Consider the following 11,015-nt stretch of genomic DNA (forward strand, 5'->3'; position numbering starts at 1 on the left):
GTTTGCCTGGCTCTGTCTCCATGTCTCTGGGTGGGCGGGCTGTCTGTGGGTGTCCCCTTGGGTCCCGAGTGCATGTGTTTGCCTGGCTCTGTCTCCGTGTCTCCGGGTGGATGGGCTGTCTATCTGTGAGTGTCCCTTTGGGTCTGGGGGTGTGTGTGTGGGTCTCAGTCTGTTTCTCTGTCCTCCTCCTCCAGCAGCCTGGCTCTCAGCTCTCTCACATCTGTGCTCTTCTGTTAGACTTGGATTCATTCTTGGCAAAACTGTCTCCTAGCCACAATCTGGGAGCACCCTGGCCCCTGACTCTGACCAGTTCTTTAGCCTCAGTGCTTCTCGAGGTATCAGTCGGTGGACAGAGAGAGGACACCAGATGTTCTGTGAGGCCACCTCGCGAGGCTCTGTCTAGACCGAGAGGGACGGGTGAAGACCGCTCTTTTCCAGTGGGTCTTTGGAGGCTAGGATGGCTGACAGAACTCTGATGTTCTGTCTCTACCAGCCAGAGAAGGGGGACAGAGGTATGGGGGAACAGAGGTTTTGAAATCCATTGTGCTGGTCCTTGGCCTGGCTGGTGCCTGGGGCCTCTGCTTCCTCTGGTAGGCGAGGGAGGAGGAAGCGAAGGCTGTGTTGTCCCTCAAGGCCAGGGGCTGCCAGGGTCACCCGGAGAGAAGCCCTCAGGTGGCGTTTCGAGCACTGTTTAAGTCACTTCTGTCAGCCATTTCTAGGCTACCTAGGCTGGGACTGAGGTTTCCAGGGATTGGTCCCCAGTAGGACTGGGGCAGCCTTCAGTGGTTCCTAACCCAGGCCCCGGTTCCTGGCTGCTGCTTCACATCTAGCCTGTCCCAGGTGCTGTGAGGCCATCCTGCTGGAGATGCTGGTCTGCTTCAGGAACTGTGCCTTCCCGTTGCCATGGAGACTCTGGGCTGAGGGGAAGTGTGGCCAGAGCAGTCTGGGTGGGAAAGGCTGACCTGGTTCTCCTGGGCTGATGGTGTCTCCATCCCACTGAGCCTTGGAGGGCGGGGGAGGGCCCTGGGGCCAGTGGGATGTAGCATTGGCCACCTTGGGAGTTATATTTGACTCTCCCTGGGAGGATGCTGCTCCCGTGCTTAGGATGTGGTTCCCAAGTATGTTTCCTACACATACTCTGCACTCCCCCTCGGCCCCCACCCTGTAGCAAAGCCTTTTTTGAGACTTGGTGTCAGGACTCCCAGCAGTGACAAAGGATCCCTTCCTTCTAGGCCTGGCTCTCGCCTTGGCATACAGGTAACAAGGAAGGTAGGCTCAGTCCTGCTCTCCCCTCTCAGAAGTGGGTCCAGAGGAGGCATCCAGGTGAGGGGCTGTGTTAGCAAAAGGAAAGGAGTGAAGGGAGTGACCACCTGCCCACCTGGGTGGTCGTGATTCCCGGGTAAGCCCAGCCTTGCATGTGAGTCTGTTCCACTCTGCACTGCTTCTCCAGCTCAGTTAGTGAGCATCTCTGGAGAGGCGTGCAGAGCAGAATCCAGCATCCAGCTGCTGGGTTTGGTGTCTGAGACTGTTCCGTGGAGGGGCCCATGAGACCTGGGGGCCTATGGGTGTTGGGGGGAGGGCAGCATCGGAGGCTGGGTGCCAGGCCCTCCCCGCTGTGCCTGTTTGGCCTCAGCCAGCCTGGAGGTGGGGTGGGGAGGGGATGTGCTCCTCTCCTTGGAATGGCCCAGCTATTTTTGGATGGGCTTTGTCCCTTCCCGGGTGTTGTCCTCTCTTCTTCCTTCCCTTCCTGCCCTCACCCCCGAGAGGCAGGGTGGTAATCACAGGGTTGCTGTGTCTGTGGTGGCTGGGCAAGCAGCCTTGTTGGCAAGGAGGCTGGGCCCTCAGCCTTCCCCTTGCACCTCCTAGCTCCCCCCGGATTGCTGTGCTCATGGGCCTCACTGCCTCCTTCCTGCCTCCACTCCCCCAACCCCCCAATCTGGCTGCAGATTGGAGGAAACCTTGCTCTACGCCCCTGGTGTGGACAGGTATTGTATGGGTTGGGGGCTGAGAGTGAAGGGACGCAGCTTGGTGCCACATGGACCCCCACTACAGCTGCAGGAGGCCCTCACCACCTCTGCCGTTGCCCGAAATCTGGGCCTGTCCCCAGTGTGAACGATCTCAGCGGCAGGTGCAAGAGCCTCGGGGCTATTGACTCTTTGGCTTTCAAAGCATCCAAGAGGGCGCTTTGTTCTTTCCTGCCCACCTGGCCCGGCTCCCACCCCCGACCCCAGGCCTGGACCTAGGCTGTGCCAACAGAGTCTGTCTGAGGTCAGAGTGAGGGGCTGGTGGTCCCACAGTCCTGGCAGGAGGTGGTGGAAGGCATTGGAGATACATAAACCTTGGGTTGCCCCAGGTACTTTCAAACTTTTGAAGGACTACCTGCCTGCAGGAGGGATATGGTTGGAGGGCTTGGCCCCAAGCCCAACACTAAGGCCGTGGTGCTCCTTTGGGCCCCTGCAGCTTAGAGCTCCTGGAACTGGGTTGAAGAGTGAAATTGGATGGCCAGGGGCGGACAGGGGCTTAGGCCTTGCCAGGGGAGAAGGGAGGTGAGGTGGTATGATGAGAAGAGTATTGGCTTCACAGACTGACAACTGGGTTTGAATCCTGGATCTGCTGCACTCTGTTTGGTAACTGTAGGCAAGTTGTGTCACTTGTTTGAACGTGTTTGCTTATTTCTAAACTGGAGGAAAAGCTGTCTGACCCATCTGAGTCGCTTAGGGTAAGGCTCTGTGCTAACACCAGGCCCTGTACTGGGTGAGTGGCAGATCCTGGGGTGCTGCTGGTGGGCTGCTCTGATCCTGGGGCCCTTGCCCTGATACTCCTTTCCGCTGAGGTGGTCAGATACCACGGTGCAGAGAGCTTGGTATGAAAAGGGTCCCGTCCTTGGGGCCTTCCACCACACCTTGGTGTTCACCATGTCACCTCTGTTGGGCAGGGCTGAGAATTACTGGTGGCGTGGGCAGAACACGCGGACGCTGTGCGTGGGGCCCTTTCCTCGCAACGTGGTGACCTCCGTGGCTGGCCTTTCGGCCCAGGACATCAGCCAGCCGCTGCAGAATAGCTTCATCCACACGGGGCATGGCGACAGCGACCCCCGCCACTGCTGGGGCTTCCCTGACAAGATCGACGAGTGAGTGCTGGTGGGGCCCCACATGGGGGCTCCAGGGCCAGCAGCCCTTCCCTGGGCACGCAGGCTCTCCAGGCCTCCAAGGTCCCCATTACAGCCCTGGGCCAAGGGTCTCCTATCCTAGGCCTTTCCTTGCAGGCAGGACTGAGGTTACAGCTTCAGAGGTTGGACTAAAGTCTTCCTTTGGTGGAAGGGCCTCTAGGGCCTGCACCTCTTAAGTTGCCCCTGCAAACTGACCTTAGGAAAATGGACTTGGAAGTAGCCTTTAGAAGCAGTTAGTAGGAAGCATCTCCTGATCCCCAGTACTTGGTGGCAGTTTCCTTTCTCCTGCTGGAAGCACCCATGTCCTGGAGATGGGAGCTGCTGGCTCAGGCCTGAGAGGCAAGGTGCAGAAAAACTCCCTGCAGGGACACTCCAGAGGAAATTTAGGCAGCAGCTCGAAGCCCTCTGCCCCTCCTCACCCTGCCCTGCCCTGGTTATTCTGTACCTGGGAGGGGGTTCAGCTTCCTTTAATAAGCGAAAGGATGAGGTCATCTAGGGGCATCTGGGGAAGACACACAGGAGGATTAGTCACTTCCTGAGGGCCCCGCCCCAGGGAGCCACCTGGAGCTCCTCCTACTGGGCCACCAAGCCTCTGTGCCAGCCCCACTGGGCTTCCGAGCAGTGCTTTCTTCTCCACCTTCTGACAGGCCTCGTCCCAAGGGGCGAGGTTCAACCTGCCCTTCACCCCCTGCTCTGCACACCAGGACACAGCCCTGGGAGGGTACCAGGGCTCTCGCCTTGCAAGAGCTGGGGAGGGCCTGAGAGAGCTGGGGTTGCAGACCCCCTGCAGGAGGCGGCCGTGGCAGTGTGGCCTGGCAGTGGAGAAGAGAGTGGCAGCAGGTGGCTGCTGAGCGGGGGTGGGGGTGCCGCGGGTGTTGCAGAGAGCCAGCTCTACCCTTTTAGGGAGTACTTGGAACCCATACAATCCTAGGCTTTTCAGCCTACGCTCAGGAGTTCTTCCTCTGCCCCCTCTCCGCAGCACCCTCCCCTGTTCACTGCTGGATCTTTGGAAGGGAGCTCCTGGGAGGCAGAAGTCCTGTGCTCCAGACCCACGTCCGCCAGGGGCTTGGACAGGACTCTTCTGTCCTCTGCCTGAGGCCAGGGCACAGGCCCAGCAACTCCCCAGGATGCCCTCTCTGCCACCACCCTACCTGCCCCCATCTCTGACCCACTTTTCTCCCCACAGACTGTATCTGGGAAACCCCATGGACCCTCCCGACCTGCTGAGTGTAGAACTGAGCGCATCCAGACCCACCCAGCATCTGGGCAGGGTGAAAAGTAAGGGCCCCCAAACCCATAGTCCCCTAGCTCATCAGCTACCGAGCAAGAGGCGCTGCCTCCTCGGGCCACCCTGAGCCAGTTGGGTCAGGGCTTCAGGGGACAGCTGTGTCCCTGGCTCTGGTGGGGCATGGGGCGGGTGGTGAGAGGCAGTGGTATCCGCCGAGGTGGGCATCGTCAGTCTGGCCAGCGCTGGCCTGCCCTCTCTGCTTTCCTCCTCCCCCTCCTCCTCCCCGCCATGCTCAGATTCTGGCTCTCCTCACTGCCCCCTAATCCTGCTCTCCTCTCCTGAGCCAAAGCCACCCCCCTGGTTCCACCTTGGCCGGGAGCCTCATCCATCTCCCGGATCCTGGGCCTGTGGGGCCGGAACACAGTTTTCCCATCCCGCCGCCCCATTGCTTCCCATCACTGCTGGGTGTGTGCGTTCACTCCCCCATTCACTTTCTCTCTCTCTCCCCCCGCCCTCTGCCCTCCCCTCCGGCTCTGTCTCCCCTCCCTTGTCCTCTCCTGCTCTGCCCCTCTACTCTCCGCATGGCCTTTCTTGCAGGGGAGCCTCCACCTCGCCCTCCTCAGCCTGCCATCTTCACTCAGAGTAAGTGGGGCTGCTCCCGGTGCCTTGGCCCCCGCCCCCGCCCCCTCTCTCCTCTCACTCCTCTCCTTCTGGAAGGTACAGAGCCCTGGCCAGCCGGCTGGCTGGGTGGGAGGGGAGGTGGGCGTGTGCTGTGAGCTTCTGCGGCTGACCTGGCCCAGCATGCCTGCCTCTCCCCCCACCCCCCAAAAGCCCGGGCTTCTGGAATAAGTGTGATCCTGGTGCCCACCCCGCCTCTGCCCACCGTTGTGCAGCCCTGCCTCACTTCCTGCGGGACCTACAGAAGCTGTGTCTTGGCTTTCGTGCCAGTTTGTTGGGAGCCCTGTCTTCTCTAAGGATGGCTCCTGTCGCCCTTGATGGTGGGAGATGGCCCATAGCCCCCTGCCTGCACTAATGGTGTGCTGTAACGGGGTAGGGATTGCTAACCAGGGCCGACAGGGATTTGGGGTCTTGCGTCAAAGGGGAGGGTATCAGAAGCGGGCAGATGTGGGGTATTGCTTGTTCCAGCTGCAATGGAGGCAGGGGCTTACTGACCTGGGTTGCCAGCCCCCAGAGCAGGTTCTCCCCTCCTGTTTGGAAAGGGTCTGTGTGCACGGAGAATTCTGGTGCCTGAGGGCTGCCCTTCCCGGGAATTGGGAGCTGGTAGAGATACTTGATTGTCTTCCCCATCCACCTGCCTGACGCTGCCTCCCTGTTGGGGTTCTCCCTTCCATCACAGAACCAACCTACGACCCCGTGAGTGAGGACCAAGACCCCCTGTCCAGCGACTTCAAGAGGCTGGGCCTGCGAAAGCCAGGACTGCCCCGTGGGCTGTGGCTTGCGAAGCCCTCAGCCCGGGTGCCAGGCACCAAGGCCGGCCGCAGTGGCGGCGAGGTCACGCTCATCGACTTCGGTGAGGAGCCTGTTGTGCCGGCCCCACGGCCCTGTGCCCCATCACTGGCACAGCTGGCCATGGACGCCTGTTCCTTGCTGGACAAGACCCCGCCGCAGAGCCCTACACGGGCCCTGCCCCGGCCCCTGCATCCCACGCCTGTGGTGGACTGGGATGCGCGCCCGCTGCCCCCGCCTCCCGCCTACGACGACGTGGCCCAGGATGAGGATGACTTCGAGGTCTGCTCCATCAATAGCACCCTAGTGGGCGCCGGGGTCTCTGCTGAGCCCAGCCAGGGCGAGACCAACTACGCCTTTGTGCCTGAGCCGGCGAGGCTCCTCCCCCCGCTGGAGGACAACCTGTTCCTCCCACCCCAGGGTGGGGGCAAGCCACCCAACTTGGCCCAAACTGCAGAGATCTTCCAGGCGCTGCAGCAGGAATGCATGCGGCAGCTGCAGGTCCCGGCTGGCTCTCTGGTCCCCTCGCCCAGCCCTGGGGGTGACGACAAGCCCCAGGTGCCCCCCCGGGTGCCCATCCCCCCGAGGCCCACGCGCTCGCGTGGTGAGCTGTCTCCGGCCCCCCCAGGCGAGGAGGAGATGGGCCGGTGGCCCGGACCTGCCTCCCCTCCCCGGGTGCCTCCCCGGGAGCCCCTGTCTCCACAAGGCTCCAGGACTCCCAGCCCCCTGGTGCCACCTGGCAGCTCCCCGCTGCCACCCCGGCTCTCCAGCTCACCTGGAAAGACCATGCCCACCACCCAGAGCTTTGCCTCAGACCCCAAGTATGCCACACCCCAGGTGATCCAGGCACCTGGCCCACGGGCCGGCCCCTGCATCTTGCCCATTGTCCGAGATGGGAAGAAGGTCAGCAGCACCCACTACTACCTGCTGCCCGAGCGCCCGCCCTACCTGGAGCGCTACCAGCGCTTCCTGCATGAGGCCCAGAGCCCCAAAGAGCCAGACCCCCTGCCCGTGCCCCTGCTGCTGCCCCCTCCCAGCACCCCAGCCCCAGCCGCCCCCACTGCCACTGTTCGACCAATGCCCCAGGCTGCCCCAGACCCCAAGGCCAACTTCTCCAGCAACAACAGCAACCCAGGGGCCCGGCCATCCGCCCTGAGGGCCACTGCTCGGCTGCCACAGAGGGGCTACCCCGGGGACGGGCCAGAGGCTGGGCGGCCTGCAGACAAGATCCAGATGGTGAGTAGTGGGCCTGGCTGCAGGGTGAGAAGGGGCGAGGGCCCAGGGGACCCAGAGGAAGGGGCCCGAGTGGTGCTGACAGCGGGGGGCGGTGTGCCCAGCTGCAGGCCATGGTGCATGGGGCGACCACAGAGGAGTGCCAGGCGGCCCTGCAGAGCCACAGCTGGAGTGTGCAGAGGGCTGCCCAGTATCTGAAGGTACCTCCACCTCCTGCCCACTCTGGCTTTCAGGGACCCTGAGGACTGTTCTGCGGCTCTCCTCCCACTCTCTCCCTCCCTACCCCCACCCCTTCCTCTGCCCCGCCCTGGTCCAGCGCCCCTTCGCCCCAGTGTGTCCCATGGCAGCACCCTCTGCTCCCCAGGTGGAGCAGCTCTTTGGTCTGGGTCTGCGGCCACGAGGCGAGTGCCACAACGTGCTGGAGATGTTCGACTGGAACCTGGAACAGGCCGGCTGCCACCTGCTGGGCTCCTGTGGCCCTGCCCACCACAAGTGAGCAAACCCTGCATCTGCCGTCTTCCTGTCCCGGGGCTTCCTGGAGCAGCCACGCTGGGAGTAGCCAACGTTGCACGGCCAGACACAGGGCTCCAGGCCAGGAGGAGGGAGGGGGTCCCAGTCCCACAAGACAGGCAGTTCTCTAGGAGAACAGTTTCTCCTAAGCACGTTTGTCTTGACTTCATAGCTTCTTTGTTCAGATGAACTAATGAGTGAGAGGAATCGGAGCCACTCTGGTTGCAGGGGGCTTGCTTCCTAATCAGGCTCTAGCGAGCAGCAGTTTAGGATCCAATAATTTAAACAAACACTTCTCACCTCCTCATTTCCTATTTGTGTTTAACACCTAAAGTTTTAACGCCTTTTTAAAGGAATGTCTAATTAAAAAATCTATTACTTTTCCTATAAAAAATTTATATGTAATCTGACAAAATATATAGATGTATATTAATAGCAAACTTGATGTAGAGTATAAATACCAGTGAAAGTTTTATTGAGTCAAAAGTAAACTTCTAACCTGGGAGGAGGTGCTGGCGGGGTGTGGGGTATCAAGAGTCCCCTGGCAGGACAGCCTGATTGGAGCCCAGCGCCCTGCTCACATATGGTGTCAGCTTATGCTCCTTTCCTGATCTCTCAGGGTGCTCATCTGTAACATGTGTATCAGTGTTAGTTCCAACCTCATAGAAATTTTTAGAAGAATTAATGAGGGATGCCTCTGTCATACCACACAGCAAGTGTCTGGCCCACAGGACGCTGTCTATCACTGAATGTTAACCGTTACCTTGTGGTTATTCTTACTTATTTGCATCAGTTATTGATACACAGTTAGCTTATTAAAGAACACATCCAGAATGATAAATTCCAATGTTATTGCCTAGAACCACCCATTTTCAACCCCTTTGGCCAGCACCAAGAGGCCTTCTCGTACCTGCTCACCCTGGACCTTCCATCCTCTTGCACTGACCCCTTCTGATGGAAGGCTTTCTAATTGTTTCCCATCCTTTAGGCGCTGAGATGCCTGAAGAGCCAGAGGATCTGCCCTGAAGGAATCACTTAAGCTTGTCCATCTGAGGGGGGCGGGGAGACTCCCTGCCAGGCCTGGAGGACCTGCTGCACCCACGGCCCCCAGTGGCAGAGCGAGGCCACGGCAGCAGGAAGCTGGGACCCCCACCCTGCCTGTCCCTCGCTCCCCCAGTGCTGACCCTGCAGCTCTAGAGCCCGTGGTGCCCCAGCCAAGGTGCAGGAGGGAGCCTCTTGAAGGCAGGCTGGGGTCGGCCTCAGCAGGCCCTGCAGCTGACCTGCCTCTGGGCTTTAGTCCCTGGTGGAGCCTGTGGCTAAAGGGTGTGGCCAGGCCTTGCCAGTGGGAAAGCCAGACTTGACATTGGGCAGGGAGGATGTGTTGGCCTTACAGAGAGGTGGACCAGGGAGTGGGTGGGGGCCCTTCACAGGGCTAGGCCTTTTCTAGGGAGCCCTGTCGAACAGAATGTGGCCTCACCATGCACGTATTATGGGACTTGGCCGGTCTTAGGATCTTGTGCCTGAAAATAGCTTGAGGTGGCTCAGGTAGCAGAGCTGGGGTGCCAGTTTATTCCCTGGCAGGGACCAGGGCCCCAGGGCCCAGGATTGGAAGGAGACCAAGGAGGCAGCTGCCCTGGAGGGACACCAGTGCTTCCTCTTTGACCCAGCTCTTCCCCTCTGCTGTTCCGTGTTTTCCCACCAGTCTGTCGCCAAAGTTGCTGCCCCAGCTATGAATATCTGCTTCTTCCAGAGAAATAAAGTTAGTTTCTATTTTATGTTACTTGTTTGTGTCTGCCTGTTTCTTTTGTCAGCTGCCTGAGGTTCCAGGGCTCCCCAAGCCACTACCGTCTTTCCCAGGCAGCAGGCCCTGTAGCGCCATCTGTTGGTGAAGAAGAGGAAGTACAGGCCTCTTTGACCCTAAGGAGTCTCTCCCTTTCCTGGGCTGGCTGAGGACAGAACCCACCTAATTCAGTGTCCCTTAAGTTTTATCTCTGGAGTTCTGTGAGGCAGGATATACTGTGGGACAGAGTAAAGTAACTCAATTAGCTGGACCTAAGCCAGAAATTTTTTTAGCACATGCTAAGTCACTTCAGTCATGTCTGACTCTTTGCAACCCTATGGACTATAGCCCACCAAGCTCCTCTATCCATGGGATTTCTCTGGACAAGAATACTGAAAAAAAGAAAAAAAAAAACAATATTGGAGTGGGTTGCCAGGTCGTCTTCTCCAGGGGATCTTCCCGACCCAGGGATCAAACTCGTGTTTCTTGTATCTCCTACAGTGGCAGGCGGGTTCTTTACCACCAGCACTATCTGGGAACCCCTTTTGTTTGTTTAAGCATGGAAGGCCTCAATATGTATAAGCATTTTAATTTTCTGGATAGCTAATAATTCTCTTGGTTCAAAATTCAGAAGATACTAAGGAGTATACAGTGAGATTTCCCACCCCAGCTGCCACCTCCCCTCTTCAGAGGCTGCCTTCATCCTCAGTTTTCCGTGTTTCTTGTTTTTTTCATTTAAAGTGTTGTGAAGAGCTCCTTAGCCATACTGAAAGAGCTTCCCCAGGCTTGTCTAGGGTTGCATGGATACAGCTGAACCATTCTCTGTTTAACCAGGCCCTTTTGGATGGTGAGTTATTTGGTTGTTCCCAGTCCTCAACAGTTAACAGTCATTGCAGCAATGAATGGCGAATGTGGGTTATTTGTCACTTGCAAGGCAATCTGAAGGATGAGTTCCTAGAAGCGGTGCTCCTGAACCAGAGTGTACGCAGCTCCTGAGGAATCCTGCCAGCTTTCTCCCCACAGAGGAGGGTCTTCCCAGTGTCACAGTCACCAGTGTGTGAGAGCTTTCCGTGTGGTATCAGAGCTTTCTGACTTTAGACAGTCTGACACATGGAAAATGGTGTGTTTTGAAATGCACTCCTCTAAGTTGGGCCATTTATATCTTTTCTATGAGCTACTTATTAATAGCTTTGACCCACTAAAATTAGATTATTAATCTGTTTCTTACTGGTTTTAAGGAATTTAGTGAAAGAAGAAATGTACCCTTTTGAGCTTTATCATATTATCATCTGAGCTTAAGGAAAAGAGGTAAGTGATAAAGTAAGCTGATGGCTTGGGTTTATTAGAAACAGGCAATTCAAGATGTGCCTGAGTTCTCCTTAGTGTCTGGGGCTCCAGGTTGGCTGTGGAGTGGGCCCCCTAGGAGATCTTTAGCCTTTGGAGGCAAATGTATTCTGAGTATGCTATTCACAAAGGCGGGAATTAAATTATATTTAGCTGCAGTTTAAAGAAATTAATCAAATATATTATCAGGTCAGTTCAGTTGCTTAGTCATGTCTGACTCTCTGACCCCACGGACTGCAGCACACCAGGAAAAAGCATGTTGTCATAGGAAAGGAAAAAGTATT

General features: G+C 57.8%; 1 protein-coding gene across 21 annotated transcripts in view; it reads left to right on the plus strand.

Moving 5' to 3' along the window:
* Positions 1-9,387, plus strand: part of TNK2 (tyrosine kinase non receptor 2) — a 40,842-nt gene extending 31,455 nt beyond the window's left edge. For 3 of the 21 annotated variants that reach the window (XM_040249313.1, XM_040249305.1, XM_040249279.1), the window contains exons 10-17: positions 2,936-3,130; positions 4,356-4,447; positions 4,995-5,039; positions 5,291-5,395; positions 5,755-7,100; positions 7,202-7,297; positions 7,462-7,589; positions 8,596-9,387. In XM_040249313.1, coding sequence (XP_040105247.1) covers positions 2,936-3,130; positions 4,356-4,447; positions 4,995-5,039; positions 5,291-5,395; positions 5,755-7,100; positions 7,202-7,297; positions 7,462-7,589; positions 8,596-8,602 — 2,014 coding nt within the window. In that variant the 3' untranslated portion in view covers positions 8,603-9,387. Of the gene's footprint in view, positions 1-2,935; positions 3,131-4,355; positions 4,448-4,994; positions 5,115-5,290; positions 5,396-5,754; positions 7,101-7,201; positions 7,298-7,330; positions 7,594-8,595 lie in introns of those variants that run through there. The other 18 variants (XR_005722699.1, XR_005722698.1, XM_040249395.1 and 15 more) reach the window with 15 other exon arrangements.
* The last annotated feature ends 1,628 nt before the right edge of the window (positions 9,388-11,015 follow it).

This window comes from Oryx dammah, unplaced genomic scaffold (assembly GCF_014754425.2).
Source record: "Oryx dammah isolate SB20612 unplaced genomic scaffold, SCBI_Odam_1.1 HiC_scaffold_2, whole genome shotgun sequence".
In the NCBI taxonomy this organism is placed as follows: Eukaryota; Metazoa; Chordata; class Mammalia; order Artiodactyla; family Bovidae; genus Oryx; species Oryx dammah.